Source organism: Pelophylax lessonae (genome assembly GCF_965119305.1).
Source record: "Pelophylax lessonae genome assembly, chromosome: 6".
Lineage (NCBI taxonomy): Eukaryota > Metazoa > Chordata > Amphibia > Anura > Ranidae > Pelophylax > Pelophylax lessonae.
The window spans coordinates 248796351-248812866 of NC_138773.1; the positions used below are offsets into that span (position 1 = coordinate 248796351).

The following is a 16516-nucleotide window of genomic DNA, read 5'->3' on the forward strand; positions in this document are numbered from 1 at the left end:
CCCGTTTGGAAACTCGTTGGATTTTTAATATGAAAACCTATGCCCCATGGGGGTTGAACGTCGAGTGGGATGTGAACTGTTACATCAACAATAGCTAAAGCAGGCTTTTATGGTATGTGTTATCACAATTTTTTTGTAATATATTTTTTATATTCCTTTTTATGTCATATGGAATATGTTTCTATAATGGTTTTAGAGTGTATCATCAAGAGGACTTGTGTGTATGATGTGTACACAATTTTTCCGTCAATTGTGGCATCATTAACACTTGTCTTGTTTTTGTTTTTTTGTTTTTAATTGTCTAATTGTGTATGGGCTCCTCTTTGACCTTAAGTGGTTAAATTTGTAGCCTTAGTTAACATCACATCGATATTATGTTTTTTAACATGAATACTATGTTTTATTTGCATTCCACTCGTTCTTGGTATGTTATTTTATTATTACCGGTTGAATAGCGATCTGAGTCAATCAGTTGCTTTTGCCGGGGGAGACCAACTAACTTCCTTTCGGATAGTTACGATCTATTAAGTCTCCTCTGTGCTTCTTCCGGTTTTAACATGGGACCTGATAGGACGCAGGGACGGATGGTTCCGCCCGCGTCACTTCCGGTTCCGCTTTGTGATCGAGTGGAACGCAAACGGCGGCTAGTTTCCGCCTACGCCATTTCCGGCTGAGGTACTTTTAAGCGTGCTGCCGTCTGGAGTCGGGTCCGCCTCTGATGATGTCATGGTTTTGACGACACGCGTCAGGCGACCCGACACACGAGCAGCACGCCATCCTATACCGCGGTTCATTTAAATGCTTTTACTTATCCACTTCATTGTGAGTATTATTTTATTTTATGAATGAATAAACTATCCATACGGTCTGCACTATCGTCCTGCCTTTTTTATCGAGGTAAATCGGAGTTGATGTGACCATATACTCCATCTGGTGGTTTGACCCTTACCCATATCGTTACTCCAACATTGTGGCTGTTTATTTGAATGGGGCTGATGTGACCATAAGGCGAGATTGATCCTTTGATTGATGCCGTATTTGTGTCCTATCCATCGCTCATGATTACCTATTATCTGGTAAGCAGCTGGTGTTATTCCACGTCTGGGTGTCGGCTTTCCATTTCTGCACAGTTGGAGTTTGTGAACTGGTCTACACTATCTCCTCCACTCTTTATGGACTTTTGGGACTTTATGTGAATGTTTTACATTTTTATAGTGTTTTGGCGCTACTACATTTTTATTCTATGCCTATTTTAGCCTGTAATCTGCTATTTAGTTGGCTGCCTACACTTATTGCTTTGTTTGGACTTCAATGTTCTTGATCTAGCTGTCTGAGCGCAGATTCTTCTACATTTTTTTTCGTGGGGTTGTTATATTACCCCATATGTAAACATGTGGGGGTGTATCACAATTTTAACCCAGAGGTAATCAAATTCTATGTGTTGGAGGTCATTAAACCAAATGTTCGGGGGGCAACATTGATCAGAAGGTCCTCCAATGTGAGGCGAGATGGATTTTTGACCTGCGGGCTACCCAGCCCCCAGGACTCAATTCCTCCATTTCTTATCAACCCTTTCTGACTTAATCTTTGATTGCGAATCTACCCATATGCCCAGGACCTCCTTTATAAGTGCCCGTATATCTTTCTTACTGAGCTCTTTTATGCCCCCTAAATTCCTTTCAGGGTCACTCTAACCATTGGGGTCAGGTATGGTGTTCATACTCCAAATTCCCTAATATATTGTTTCTGTTTTTGTTTTTGTTTATGTTTATGGTATTTTTGATGCTTGTTACTTATTATTATAACTATTGAGGTTTTGTTCCCTTATAATTGTGTACTTATATGGTCCTATTGATTGGCCCATAAATTGTATTTTTGATGTTTTTTAATACCCTGGGGGCGCACACCTCCCCTGGGTTGCTCCAATTGAGGATGGATTTGCTGGATGCCTGGGGATCCCGTGTTGCGGCTGGCACGGATTACCACCTTGCGGTGTTTTGGGGCGGTGGTGGGAGGTCCCTTTATCGGTGGGTTGTTCGGGCGCAAAGCCCGGTTGGTGGGAGGTCCCTGTGACCCTCCACTTCCGGGCCGGCCTTTGGCCGGTGACTATAGAGACGCACGGTACGTGATTACGTCACGCGTAGTGCGCCTGTCCATCATTCAGCGCCCGCACCGTGTAATGTTCTGGTACCTCTGGTACCCTTATTCCACTTTCCATTCCGTGTATGCGTCCCACCATTCTCTTCTGGTAGGTGCGCATACACCTTTAAGACCGATGCTGTCATTGAGCGCCGCAGAGCGGCTATTTCAACCGCCGGCGTTCTCACTCACATGTTCGTTCAACCTGCCTTGCATCTATGCTTACAAGCGTGTCTGGCTGTGGAACCTCGCTACAGATCCCTGTATCTCGCTACCAGGATCACTTCCTCAGACCCGAACCTCGCTACTGATCCCTGTATCTCGCTACTGGATCACTTCCTCATCACCGGACCCTTCTACTACTATATTATAGTGATAAGTACCCCGCAGGGGAAACCTCCATAACTTACACTACTACTATTGCATTAAGGACTGTTACTACCTATCCATACTATCCTATCATCTGCACTGTTACATAGATTGCTAGCTCTTGAGACTACTACCATCTATCATCTGCACTGCTGCATAGATTGCTAGCTCTCCTGTCTACTACCATCTATCATCTGCACTGCTGCATAGATTGCTAGCTCTCCTGTCTACTACTATCTATCCTTGCACTGGATTAGTCTATCCTGTATTTGTCATCTGCTGTCCTCACCACCTGTTAGCATACTCGATACTAACCTATCTGCATTCCTAAATACCATCTTGAACTCTCCTGTACAAACCTATCAAGTGCTTACCATCCTTGTCACTGTTCACACCTGTCCCTTCAGCACATCACCTTCATACTATCATATACATCCTATCACTCCAGGAACATCTCATTGAGTGTGTATATATCTGTATGTTGAAGCTGACAGGCCCACGGTGATGAGTCCTGGAGAGTTGGATCTGGTATTCAACACATCTCTACATTACTACTGAGTGGAGATTTTGCAGCTGCAAATCCAGCCTATAACAAAAACGCAGGAGCGTTACACACCGGAAGTGACGGTGATCACTTTCGGTGGAGTCCGGCCTACTTTAGGAGGAGGGTACGCACGGTCGGGCCACGGTGCTCTAGCCTCCGCTTGTATGCGGCGGTGCTGGCGTCTTGGCTTGGCCGTGCGTGCTAACAGGTAAGTGGGGACTGGTATCATCTTTACTCAAGGCTCCCTTTTGTCATTGGACTGTGGCTTGGTTGTAGGATGCTCTCTGGGTCTTTACTGTGGTATCTATATGCTGCCTCCGTTCTCTCTCTCCCCCTTCTGGTGATTGGTTATTTGGACATGCCTGCTTGTTTTTTTTTCTTCCCCTCTTTTTTGCTCTAGGGAGATGGTTTCTTCACCTATATGGGTGTATCTCTATCCTCCCTTCTATTCTTTCTGATCTACTCATACTGGCGTGTCTCTTTTCTTTCTGGCAATTTGTGATATGCTCGGCGGTGAAGGAGCGAGACAGGCACACCATTGAAACCTTTTAACCTTTGATAGAGACGGACCCTGTTTCCCTGGTTGGGATCCAATGGTTTGGACGCTCTCTGAGATATATGATCTGCCCTGTTGATGTCTCACTTGTTCATCACTTAGGGGACACTGCTTTCCATCTTTTTACCTTCACTGCATGACCGGACAGAGTGTAATGAGGGTGAGAAGGGAAATTTTTGGTCAATATTAGACCCACTATGGTATTTTTATTCCTTGTTTTTCAGAGCCCACTGAGCCACCCCGTTATTCTACAGGGGACAATTGTAACCCTTTGGTTGGTTGGCCTCCTTCCCCTGAGGTCAGTATCTTTGATCTCCTCCATTTTAAGGGGCGGGGCTCGACACCCCATCTTTTGGGACAATTTTTTCTGCCCCTTTCGGGGCTGGAGATACCCAGTTTGCTGCCTCTTTTACACGCGAGTGTGGAACCGGACATCGGGCTGTATATGGAACCCCCTGGTCGCCATCAACTATCCTCAATTTCTCTATTCATGTGGTGAGCATACATTGTACTCTTGATGTAATAAAAGTGATGATTAGTAGGTACTTGAGTACTGAGATAATATGATGTTGCTATGATGGTAAACTTAATATTACATTTTTGTCTCTTTGTATTAGTCCACCCGGGACTGGCTATGGTCTTTGAAAAAGCCCACCCAAGGGCGAAACGCGTCAGACCTGTCCCAGGGCACATGTGAGACCTATTTGGACTGTTGCACTGAATGTATCATGGAAATGTTGTTTCCTTTTTATATGTCTGTTCATTTTATGTTTATGACTTGTAAATTTAATAAATGATAATTTTTCTACATGTGTAGTAACTGTTTCATGCTCACCAACCAGGAGTCCTCCTCAACATATCCACCATTTTTATTCCAAATTACCAGTATCCTCTTACCCTTCAGGTTGGGGATCAGGTTTCTTGGTTCTTTTATCGCACCCTATTTGTGTCTATGGGACCGTTCAAATCAGTGCAACTTCAAATTGCACTGATTTTGAAAAGGTTTTTGCACTATTTTTGGCAATTTCATGTGTGATTTGCATAGACATCTATGTATGAAGTTGCCAAGATGTTGGTAAGCTTACATGAAACCGCACTGCCTGGCAGCTTTGAAATTGCGCTAAATTAGCCCAGTTTCAAAGTCATACTCAGTTTGAACCTGGGCTAAGCCTAGGTTAACACTGAATGCGGGTTTGAAATTGAGCTAGTTCAGCTGACCTCGCACAATATCAAACCGGCAGTTCAGTTCGACTTCGAGGCGATTTGAGAGACATCTGTGCGGGTTCACGAAGAGACGTCTATTGAAATCGCCCCCCGAAGACGCCAAAAGTAGTGCAGGATGTGGATGTCACAATGGCCACTGCCATGGCCTCACCTATAACTGGCCTTTGCTGCAAGGAGCACATGGGTAGGGCAACACATGCAAAACAAAACCAGAGAAATTACCTGCTCAACTTACTGTCCAGATAAGAGCAGAAGAGCCGCACATCAGAACAAGAACTGCTGTGTGTAGACAAGTGGCAGTCTCAGCCTGGACCCCGTCAGGCCACGCTCCCAATGTGTTTTCACTCCGACCACTGGAGCTTACTCATGGGGATCCCTTCTGCTCTTATTAGTCATTTTCTGGAGCATGGGCAGGCTCCTTCCCAGCCTGCACTCATAGCAACAGGCACAGGACTATACTTCCTAGCAGCCTGAGTGGCTCACATACACATCATGGGTTCGCAACTTACCTGCCTGCAAACAACTGAATTATCCTGTCTAACAGTGTGTGTTAAAAACAGGGGTTTAGTCTGCACACATTTGCAAATACATGCGTAAGCTACAGAGCCCTGTCAAGGCACCCCGGTATTTTCTGTATTAACTCTAAACTTTGAGAGCCTCCACAGTGGAAGCTCCAGAATACACCCATCACACCAGAGTTTTCTCATCAGTTTGACTTATTTATTACCAGCACTTAAATAGTAATGGCACTTTAGACAGTGCTTTACTTATTGTACACTTGTATCAGTCCCTCTCTTCAAGGAGCTCACAGTTATTTAGGGTTTTCACATGTATAAATACACATATTATGGCCAATTTAGACAGGAGCCAATTAACCACTTGCCAACCAGCCGCCACCTATATACGGCAGCAGGTCGGCAGGTTCCTGCGAATCGTCGTATCTGTACAACGGTTCACATTGGTGATCACGGGGGCGCGCATGTGCCCAATCACCAGCGGAGAAGCCGATGCATGGGGCCGGCACCCGCGATCGCTCCCCGTGATGAGACAATGGCAGTCTGCTGTTGTAAACACGGCAGACCGTTGTTCTCTCGGGAATTAATGCAGAGCTCCTGTGTTCCTTCTATTTAGGAACACAGTTCTCTGTATTGATTTCACAAGCCCATCCCACTTACAGTTTGAAAACACCCCCTAGGCTCACATTTTACCCTTTGATCGCCCATGGGATAACCTCTTCCCTGCTAGTGTCATTATTACAGTAACAGTGCATATTTTTAGCACTGATTACTGTAGTAATGTCACTGGTCCCCTCAAAAGCGTCAAAAATGTCAGTTAGGGGTCTGATCTGTCCGCCGCAATGTCGCAGTCCAGCTAAAAAGCGCCGATAGCCGCCATTACTAGTAAAAAATAAATAAATAATTAAAAATGACTTAAATCTTTCCCCTAATTTGTAGACACGATAACTTTTGCGCAAACCATTCAAAATTAGATTTTTAAATTTTTTTGGGGGAATGTAATACTGCAGAAAGTGAAAAATATAGTTTTTTGTTCAGAATTGTCGCTTTTTATGTTTATAGCGAAAAAAAAAATCGCACAGATGATCAAATACCACCAAAAGAAAGCTCTATTTGTGGGGAAAAGAAGGACAACAATTTTATTTGGGTACACGACCACGCATTTGTTCATTAAAATAACGTAGTGCCGAATCGCAAAAAAATGGCCTGGTCATTAGGGGTAAAATCTTCTGGTCCAGAAGTTAAAGTAATGTTAAATTTATAAGAGGATTTCACACCTACATGTTATGTCTTCTTCCTTAAAAACGTCCCTTTTCTTGTGGTTAGGCCAATTCCCAAAACACTTCCTCCACCTTTCTTTTTTGTGGGCATCTCCTTTAGTTAACTGGCTGCTAAGGAAAATGTATGTGCTTGCTCTTGGCTGGGCTTTGTGTGTCCATTAAAACACTCAGCACCTAGCAAGCCATGCCCATGTTCCCTCTTCAAAGCAATTTGGGTAATAGCAGCAGTAACCTATCCTCCACCCCAAGTCTCTCCTCTACAACCCAGAAGTTCAGGGAACTGCGGATCATCCCGGGGCTCATGGCAATGATAAGGGACTATAGATAAGCATTTGAGGACAGAGGGGCAAAGAAAGGTACTGGGGCATTTTTAAGTTAGATGCAGAGAATACATTACAGAGTACTCAGCTAAAATCCAAAGGGAGAACATGCAAAGTCCATGCAGCTATTGTCCTGGGAGTGAATTATAACCAGGGACCCCATTGCTGCATGTAACGAAATCCTAACTATAGCTTCGCTATATCTGTATACAGTGTAAACAAATGAAACATTCCCTGTCTTGTACCACAGTAGATTAAAAAAAAAAAACATGTTTTATACGTATTTAAAGACCATATACAAAACACAGCTCTTCTTGCATACCAATTAAATACTTCTGTCTATAATAAATGGTAATTTAAAAAGTCAGAGGTGATTGTTTGTGTTATCTGATATGTTGTATGTTCACCTTACAGGTCTGTAACAAATGATGAAGCTAATCGTGTTTTTGAGAAATTCAATAAGTTTATAGAAGTTTTAGATTCCCATGATGAGGAAACTTTCCATAGCTGGACCCAAGATCTTTGCAATTTGTGTGAATCACACTTAAGTCAACCAATCCTAAAGCGTGATGAGAATGGACTGTATGAAACTAACTTTACCTCAAAGGTAATGTTCATATTTGATACTTTCAGAAAATAGATTTAGGGTTCATTCACTCCGGCCGTTGCGTTGCAACAGAGTAGCTGATGTACAGTGCAGGTTCTTTGGGGAAGGCTGTCCACAAGGTTTAGGAGTGTGTCTATGGGAATGTTTGACCATTCTTTCAGAAGCGCATTTGTGAGGTCAAGCACTGATGGAGAGAAGGCTTGGCTCGCAGTCTCAACTCTAATTAATCTCAAAGGTTTTTTATCGGGTTGAGGTCAGGACTGTGCAGGCCAGTCAAGTTCATCCACCCCAAACTCGCTCATCCTTGTCTTTATGGACCTTGCTTTGTGCACTGGTGCGCAGTCATGTTGGAACAGGAAGGGGCTATCCCCAAACTGTTTCCACAAAGTTGGGAGCATGAATTTTTCCAAAATGTCTTGGTATGCTTAAACCCTAAGAGTTCCTTTCACTGGAACTAAGGGGCCAAGGCCAATCCCAGAAGAACAACCCCATACCATAATCCCCCCTCCACCAAATGATTTGGACCAGTGCACAAAGCAAGGTCGATAAAGACATGAATGAGTGAGTTTGAGGTGAAGGAACTTGACTGGCCTGACCTCAACCTGATAGAACACCTTTGGGATGAATTAGAGTAGAGACTGAGAGCCAGGCCTTTTCGTCCTCATCAGTGCCTGACCTCACAAATGTGCTTCTAGAAGGAAGAGTAGTCAAACATTACCATAGACACACTCCTAAACCTTGTGGACAGCCTTTCCAGAAGATTTGAAGCTGTTATTGCCAAACCAATATTGAACCCTACAGACTATGACTGGGATGCTATTAAAGTTCATGTGCATGTAAAGGCAGGCGTCCCAATACTTTTGATAATATAATGTATCAAGAGTAGTCAAAATAAGGTTTCTTCACAGATGAAGGAGATCAGCACTTGTATGGATCTTTTCACTCATCTCTTAAAGTGTATTTAAACCCAAGAGCTAAAAGGTAAAATATTGCAGATCTTCTATGTGGCATTAGTTTTCCTTCATTTACTTTATGATACAGTAGACGCTGCGATTAATATGCTTTCTGTCCTAGGGTGACTCACTCATTCTATCTATGAGGGAGCAATGTTATCACCTTAGAACAGAAAGAGTGATAGGACTACAGATGACCACCTCCTCCCGTCTTCTTCATAACACGACGGGAGGTGTTCTTTAGTTTACAGAGTGCTGGGAATAAGGTTAACTGATAACAATCAACTGGGGCAGTGAGCATAGGAAGTTACCAGTCATAAGACTTCTGAAAGGATCAACAGGTATTTTTTTCTTTTAAATGGATAAAACAAAATGCTTTCAAATGTACGTACAGTAACATACATACAAAAAGAGAGCAAGTAAGAGAAGGTTAAATAAACTTTAAGGCTAACTCTGCTTTTTTTTTTTTTTAACAGACTACATGTTACTCCCAGATTTAGGTAACATGGCACAAAGCTGGATGAAGCTAAAATGTTTTGCCTAGTGCTGATATTTTTATGTGTAGACTGCTTGAAAAAGCAATTTATGGGACTATTTGGACCACTTTTATATCTAGACTCAAAGCTTGAATGCCCATTATATTTATCCACTACTGAAGGGGTTCTACAAGCCTCCACTCATATAATTAGGTGTGGGGGAGCTTCTCGCTTTTACTGGTGATTTATTATATATTTAATCTGTGTGACCATTCAAAGAGTCCACATATAGATGACCCGGAAAAGACTAAAGGAACAACCCAATTACAAAACTAATTTCAAATTATTATTTTTTCTCTGAATATTGGACCCAGGGGTCAAATAGGGCTTTATCAAGGCAGTTCCTGCGCTAGGCCTACAGGCCATATGTTAAGTATGCAGTTTAGATTTACGTTAAATTAACTCTAGATAAGCTTTCATTAGGAAATGACTGCAAAAAGTAAAAAAAACAATAACAGAAATAATTAACTCGCACTGTATTGTTTTTGTGTCCAAAATGTAAAATTATATTCTTTTCTACATCAGATTACAATTTTTTCCAACCTACTATTCTGAATGATTTTGAAGTTTGTAAACTGTTTGCAGAGGGCCCCACAAGTTTTCTTCCTGCACACTCTAAGAAGGCACTGCTGTGCCACCTGCCTTCTGAGCTACAGAGATTCTGTGAGGCGGAGTGGATTGTCAAATATAACTATTGTTTGTATTGATGTTACAATGCTGATGTTATAAAAATATGTATGCTGTGACAATAGAACTCCTTTAGTATTGTTTTGTATTTCCTATGTAGCATATAAGCTAAGATATAAAAATTTTATTCTATTCTTTGAAAAAAACTAATTGTAGAATTTATCATTTAAGTATAACTATTTTTCTTTCATGACTAGCTAGCAGCTATTCTCCGGGAAGTAAAATATCTCCAGTTCCAGAAGTTTTCTAATCTCCCAGAGATGGCAAAAGCATTGTATGTGAATAGAAAGACATTTCAAAAGGTAATTTGATATTGCACCACTGCTGAAATGTATTATGATTTCGTATGGAATATTATACATATACTGTGAAAATGCAGAAAATGTAACATTTTTAGGATATTTTTATTATTTTACATGTGGCACTTGATTCTTTGAAGAATATATGTTGTTTTATATTTTTTCTTTCCTGTTTTTATTTCTTTTAGTTGTTGGAAACATTGGGGGTTATTTACTAACGGCAAATCTACTGTGTACTTCAAGTGCACTTGGAAGTGCAGTCGCTTTAGATTTGAGGGGGACATGCAAGGACAATAAAAAACAGCATTTTTTCTTGCACATGATTGGATGATAGAAATCAGCAGAGCTTCTCCTCATTTTAGATCGTCCCCTCAGATCTACAGCAACTGCACTTCCAAGTGCAGTAGGAGTGCACACTGGATTTGCCTTTAGTAAATCAACCCCACTGTAAATGTATCAGGTTCTGACTATCAGATCTATACAAGAGCAATGGGGCCTTCTGCAGGCTTTTTTTAAAAGGTGTTGTGCTAAATATTAACAAACAAATTAACGAGACTGGCAGAGGCACACAGCTAATTGGCTAGTACAGATAGCACTGTCTAGTTTAATGAGTTATATATAGGCTTCAATGATGCAGGCAAAACTGGGCTTTCTTATAAGAAAGTCCAACATGCTTTGAAAAGTGGGTGTCACAAAACACCCTATAATATATGTATACAATTAATCATTTATCTGTATCAAAACCAAAATATAAACCATTTCTAAACCAAAAAAGAAAGAGATTTCTATACATATTTTATCCAGGGACCTATCTGGATGTGCATACTGCTGGGTTTGGATGTTGTGGCTGGCGCTAGTCTTAATGTTGATGCTCCTGCATATGCAAAGTAATGAGACACAATATAATCACAATTCTGCTGCTACTGTGCAAATACCAGGTATTGGACTCATTTTGGGTTATCCCAAAGACTCTACATTAACCTCAGAGTGGATCTGGCATTTAGTGACAGTGCTGCAGATCTTCTCTAATTTGCAGCAATCTTCTCAGTTACTGGCAATCCGCAACTAGCACAAAAAGTCTCCCACCACTAATAACCTATTTGTGGCTCCTACATTGCACAGGATCTACAAAAGAGAGCCGCAAATACGTTATTAGCAATTTGAGACTTCCTGCGGAGCTGATTGCTAGTATGTATGAGGATCGCTGGAGAGTGTTCCTAAATGCTAAGTTCTTGGTGACCTCCCTTCCCATGCTAATTAAAACTTCCTTGCACATACCTTATCAGGCATGCTGCACAATGAAATTGCATTTCCCTGTTGAACCAGCATCCCTACCAGTGCACCCCTGACTATGAACCTCCCTGCCTTCTAGCATGCCTGATACTTAACCCCAGGCAGTGTCCCACACCTTGCACCCTTCCGCCAGCTAGCACCTCTGTCACTGCATACTCCACCACACCTTCTTCTTTTCCTGCTTCCCCTTGTTATCTTTACAGGATGAAGCAGAAGGGAAGAGAGGATGAGCCTGAAATTTCTGGGCTCTATGTCCACTTCAACTTTCTCTGATGACATTACCTCCTCCCCAGTGCAGCCTGCGGAGACCAGTAAGTCCTCAAGTCTCTGGGGGCACTGTGCCCACTGTGTGCATTCCTAGAGAAAGGGGAAAGAGATGCACACTTCTGATCTGAGAAGAAGAGGGAAGCCAAACACTGAAGCACCAAATATCTCCAATACTATGGAACCCTTTCAATGCAGCAGCTATTTTCTAGAAGTCCAAAATCAAAATGTGTTCTTTAATTCTTTTGAAGGGATTGCAATTCCCTACATATACCTAGTGAAGTGATTGGCCTCAGGCAATACACAGAGATGTCTTACATACAGTCAGGTCCATTAATATTGAGACATCGACACAATTCTAATATTTTTGGCTCTATACACCACCACAATGGATTTGAAATAAAACAAACACGATGTGCTTTAACTGCAGACGTTCAGCTTTAATTTGATGGTATTCACATCCAAATCAGGTGAACGGTGTAGGAATTACAACAGTTTTTATATGTGCCTCCCACTTTTTAAGGGACCAAATGTAATGGGACATATTAACAATCATAAATCAAACTTTCACTTTTTAATACTTGGTTGCAAATCCTTTGCAGTCAATTATAGCCTGAAGTCTGAAAAGCATAGACATCACCAGACGCTGGGTTTCATTCCTGGTGATGCTCTGCCAGGTCTCTAATGCAACTGTCTTCAGTTCCTGCTTGTTGTTGGGGCATTTTCCCTTCAGTTTTGTCTTCAGCAAGTGAAATGCATGCTCAATTGGATTCAGGTCAGGTGATTGATTTGGCCATTGCATAACATTCTACTTCTTTCCCTTAAAAAACTCTTTGGTTGCTTTCGCAGTATGCTTCAGGTCATTGTCCTTTTGCACTGTGAAGCGCCGTCCAATGAGTTCTGAAGCATTTGGCTGAATATGAGCAGATAATATTGCCCGAAACACTTCAGAATTCTTCCTGCTGCTTTTGTCAGCAGTCACATCATCAATAAATACAAGAGAACCAGTTCCATTGGCAGCCATACATGCCCACGCCATGACACTACCACCACCATGCTTCATTAATGAGGTGGTATGCTTTGGATCATGAGCAGTTCCTTTATTTCTCCATACTCTTCTCTTCCCATCACTCTGGTACAAGTTGATCTTGGTCTCATCTGTCCATAGGATGTTGTTCCAGAACTGTGAAGGCTTTTTTAGATGTTGTTTGGCAAACTCTAATCTGGCTTTCCTGTTTTTGAGGTTCACCAATGGTTTACATCTTGTGGTGAACCCTCTGTATTCACTCTGGTGATTATTGACTTTGACACACATACACCTACCTCCTGGAGAGTGTTCTTGCCAATCTACTGGAGATCCCTCCCCTGTTACCGTTTTCCTCTTGGTGTCAGGAGAACATGTCAGAAGTAACTCATGCTGATAGCAGAGGAACAAGACAGCAGACAGAAATGGCACTTAGTGCTCTGGATTGAGTCAAGTACACACTTTAGAAGCATATGCTTTGTTCATATTTTATGTCTTAGATTTACATCCACTTTAAGGTAAGTGTTTTATTTGAAATATGACCACTATAATGACCACTATTTATCATTTTTCCCTCCTAAACTTTTTAACCTTTAATAGTATCATTTTTAACATGAAATCGCTATTTTATGCTGCATTAGGGAGGAAACTAAAACTCTTATTTTTTTTAGTATTCTTCTTTTACAATGAATATACGATACACTTTGGAATGTTCAGTGCTGGGTGGGTTGATTTTTTAAAGGTTCTGTCAAACTGAAAAAAATATTTCTCTTTCATACATTAACGGATACACAGCTTCTGTCATTCTTGACTATTGGGTTATGCTGCTCCCTACTGGAGTATGACACTAGGTAGAAAAAATGTTTTTTTCTGCCTAGACGTTTTTATGTCCCTCAGGGTCTACTGACAAGGGCTCAGAGCCTTTCAGGGCCTCCTCTGGCGGATCCAAACAAACCTGGTCTGGCAAGCCAAGAGTGGGCTTCTGCAGACCCGCAGACAAGGCTCCTTCTGCATGAAGGTGGGCCCTCACCCATATCGGGGGTAGGGGAATGTCTTCGCTGATTTCCAAACCCGTGGACTTCCCTGGTACAAGACAAGTGGGTCCACAAAGTCATTCGGTCCAGCTACATGATTGGGTTTCGCTCTTGTCCCCCGGCAAGGTTTTTTCCTTCCAACCTGCGCCTGTCCCCAGACAGGTTACAGGGTCTGTTTGGAGTGGTACAAGACCTGTTCCTTCAAGGCGTGATTGTCCCGGTTCCGACTTCGGAACATTTTCAGGGTTTTTACTCAAACCTGTTCACAGTTCTCAGGAAGGAAGGCAAAGCGCATCCAATCCTGGACCTCAAGGCGCTATACTACATTGTGCTGGTACAGAAGTTCAGAAAAGAGTTCTTTTGAATGGTGGGGGCATTCCTGCATCAGGGGGATTCCCTTGCCTCTATAGATATCAAGGATGCCTATCTTCACATTCCAATATGTGCCAGTCAGCAGGGTTTTTTTTTCACTTTGCTGTGGAAGAGGAGCATTATCAGTTTGTGGCATTACCCTTTGGTCACGCCTCAGCTCCTTGGGTCTTCACAAAAGTGGCTCCGGAGCTAGCCTTGCTACGCCAATGGGGGATTGCAGTACTGGGTTACTTGGATGATCTCATTCTCCAAGCGGAATCTCCCTCTGCTCTGGTGGAGAACCTGGAGATCACAATAGGAACTCTGTGGGAGTTTGGCTGGATTCTGAATTTCCAGAAGTCTGCCCTGGTTCCATCCACAAAGCGGGACTATTATGGCCTGACTCTGGACTCAGCTGTAGCCAGAGTGCTCCTTCCTCTGGACAAACTCAAGAAATTGCAGACTGCAATTAGTCTCCTGCTGTCTAACAAATGGTCATCCCTCCGGAATTGCATGCGAGTGCTGGGCCTGATGGTATCTACCTTCGAGGCAGTTCTGTTTCCACAGTTCCATATGAAGCTCCTGCAAAGGGAGATTCTGACCATGTAGGACAAGACTCCGCAGTCTCTGTTAATCAGATCCGGCTGAGTCGGGGAACAAAGGAGTCCCTGATATGGTGGCTTCACTCTCCTCTTCGGCTAGGGAGGCATCCTCAGCTAGCATTCTGCTTAGGGGATCTGGACGCTGGAAGAGTCAATACTACCGATCAATGTCTTGGAACTCCGAGCAATCAGACTTTGTCTGGATCATTGGACAGACCGTCTTCAGGGATGCCCAGTGTGCATTCAATCAGACAATGCCATGGCCGTGGCTTATGTCAAATTACCAAGGGGGAACAAGTGGTGCTCTGGTGGCTCTGGAGGTAGTTGGCATTCCTAGGTGGGCAGAACAGTTCATTCCAGCCCTCTCCGTCGTACACATTTCCATATCAGCTGTGTCTCTGGTGGGGCACCCCCGAGGTGGATCTGTTGGCATTTTGGCTCAGCGCAGAGGTGCAGAAGTTTGTGGCTCAGTCAAGGGATTCACTGGCTGACGCCACAGACGCGCTGGTGGAGTCAGTATTGTCTGCTCTACGCCTTCTCTTCTCTCAAGCTTCTGCCCAGACTCCTATGCAGGATCGAGACAGAAGGGATTCCCGTCATCTTAGTGGCTCTGGACTGGTCTCGCCGAGCTTGGTATGCTGATTTAGTGCGGCTGGTCGCCAATGTTCCTTGGAAGCTTCCTCTTAGGGAGGATCTGCTGTCCCAAGGACCGATCTTCCATCCTGCTTTACAGGTGCTGGCTTTGACGGCTTGGCTGTTGAATGCCAGGTGCTAAAGGATAGAGGTTTGTCTGAGTCGGTGATTCCTACATTGTTAAAAGCTAGGAAATCTACTTCTAGGAAGATCTACAATCGTATGTGGAAGACGTACATTGTGTGGTGTGAGTCTCTTGGGGTTCACCCTCGCTCTTCCCCAGGGGCTCGGATCTTAACCTTCCTTTAACTGGGGTTGAACAGAAATTGGCCTTGAGTACCATCAAGGGCCAGGTGTCAGCCTTGGTGGGCTTTTTCCAATGACTTTTGGCCACACGCTCCTTGGTGCTTACTTTTATTAAGGGTGTCGGACATTTGGTTCCTCCAGTGCGGGCTTCCTTGCCGCCTTGGGATCTTACTTTGGTGCTTTCAGCTCTACAGAAGCCTCCCTTTGAAAATATTCAGGAGATTCCCCTGCTTACACTGTCCCAGAAGGTGGCCTTTTTGGTGGCTATCACCTCTGCACGCAGGTTGTTGGAACTGGTGGCCTTATCCTGTCGTTCACCTTATTTGGTGATTCACAAGAAGAAGGGGGTACTTCTCCCCTGTCTGTCATTCCGTCCTAAAGTGGTATCTGACTTTCCTTTGAATGAAGGCATTGTATTGCCTTCCCTGTGTCCCAGGCTTAAACATCCGAAGGAAATTGCCTTGCATGCCTTGGATGTGGTCTGGGCAACTAGGGTGTACCTGGCGGCTACAGAGTCTTTCAGGAAGTCAGACTTTCTATTTGTGCTCACGGATGTACCTTGCAAAGGGGTTGCCTGCTTCCTCTGCGACCATTTTCCAGATGAATCAGACAGACGGTGGTTCAGGCCTATTCAATCAGGGGTCAGGTTTCTCCTTTCCCTGTCAAGGCGCACTCTACTAGGGCGCTTAGTGCCTCTTGGGCTTTCCGTCATCAGGTGTCAGTGATGCAGGTTTGCAAGGTGGCCACCTGGTCGTCAATGCACACTTTTACAAAGTTTAATAAAGTGGATGTGTTGGCATCTGCGGATGCTTCCTTTTTTTAGATTTTGCAGGCTGCTGTTTAAGCGGACCTGATCCTCTTTGATGGTGTATTGTTTTTTTTTCAGGTTGGCTCCAGTTGTTTTGGTTGAGCCCCTGTTGCCTGTTTGGCTACTGTTTAGCCTTTTGCTGTTTCCCATCCCTCATGTTTAACACTGCTTT

The 16516-nt window shown here is 43.3% G+C and overlaps 1 protein-coding gene across 1 annotated transcript in view; it reads left to right on the forward strand.

The window, feature by feature from the left end:
• The window catches only part of LOC309558730 (dynein axonemal heavy chain 11-like), a gene marked incomplete at both ends in the record, with an annotated part of 1130439 nt that overhangs the window by 131660 nt on the left and 982263 nt on the right, over positions 1–16516 (forward strand). The window contains 2 exons of the mRNA XM_082261779.1: positions 7362–7554; positions 9928–10032. Of these exons, the coding sequence (XP_082117905.1) occupies positions 7362–7554; positions 9928–10032 (298 nt within the window). The remainder of the gene's footprint in view (positions 1–7361; positions 7555–9927; positions 10033–16516) is intronic.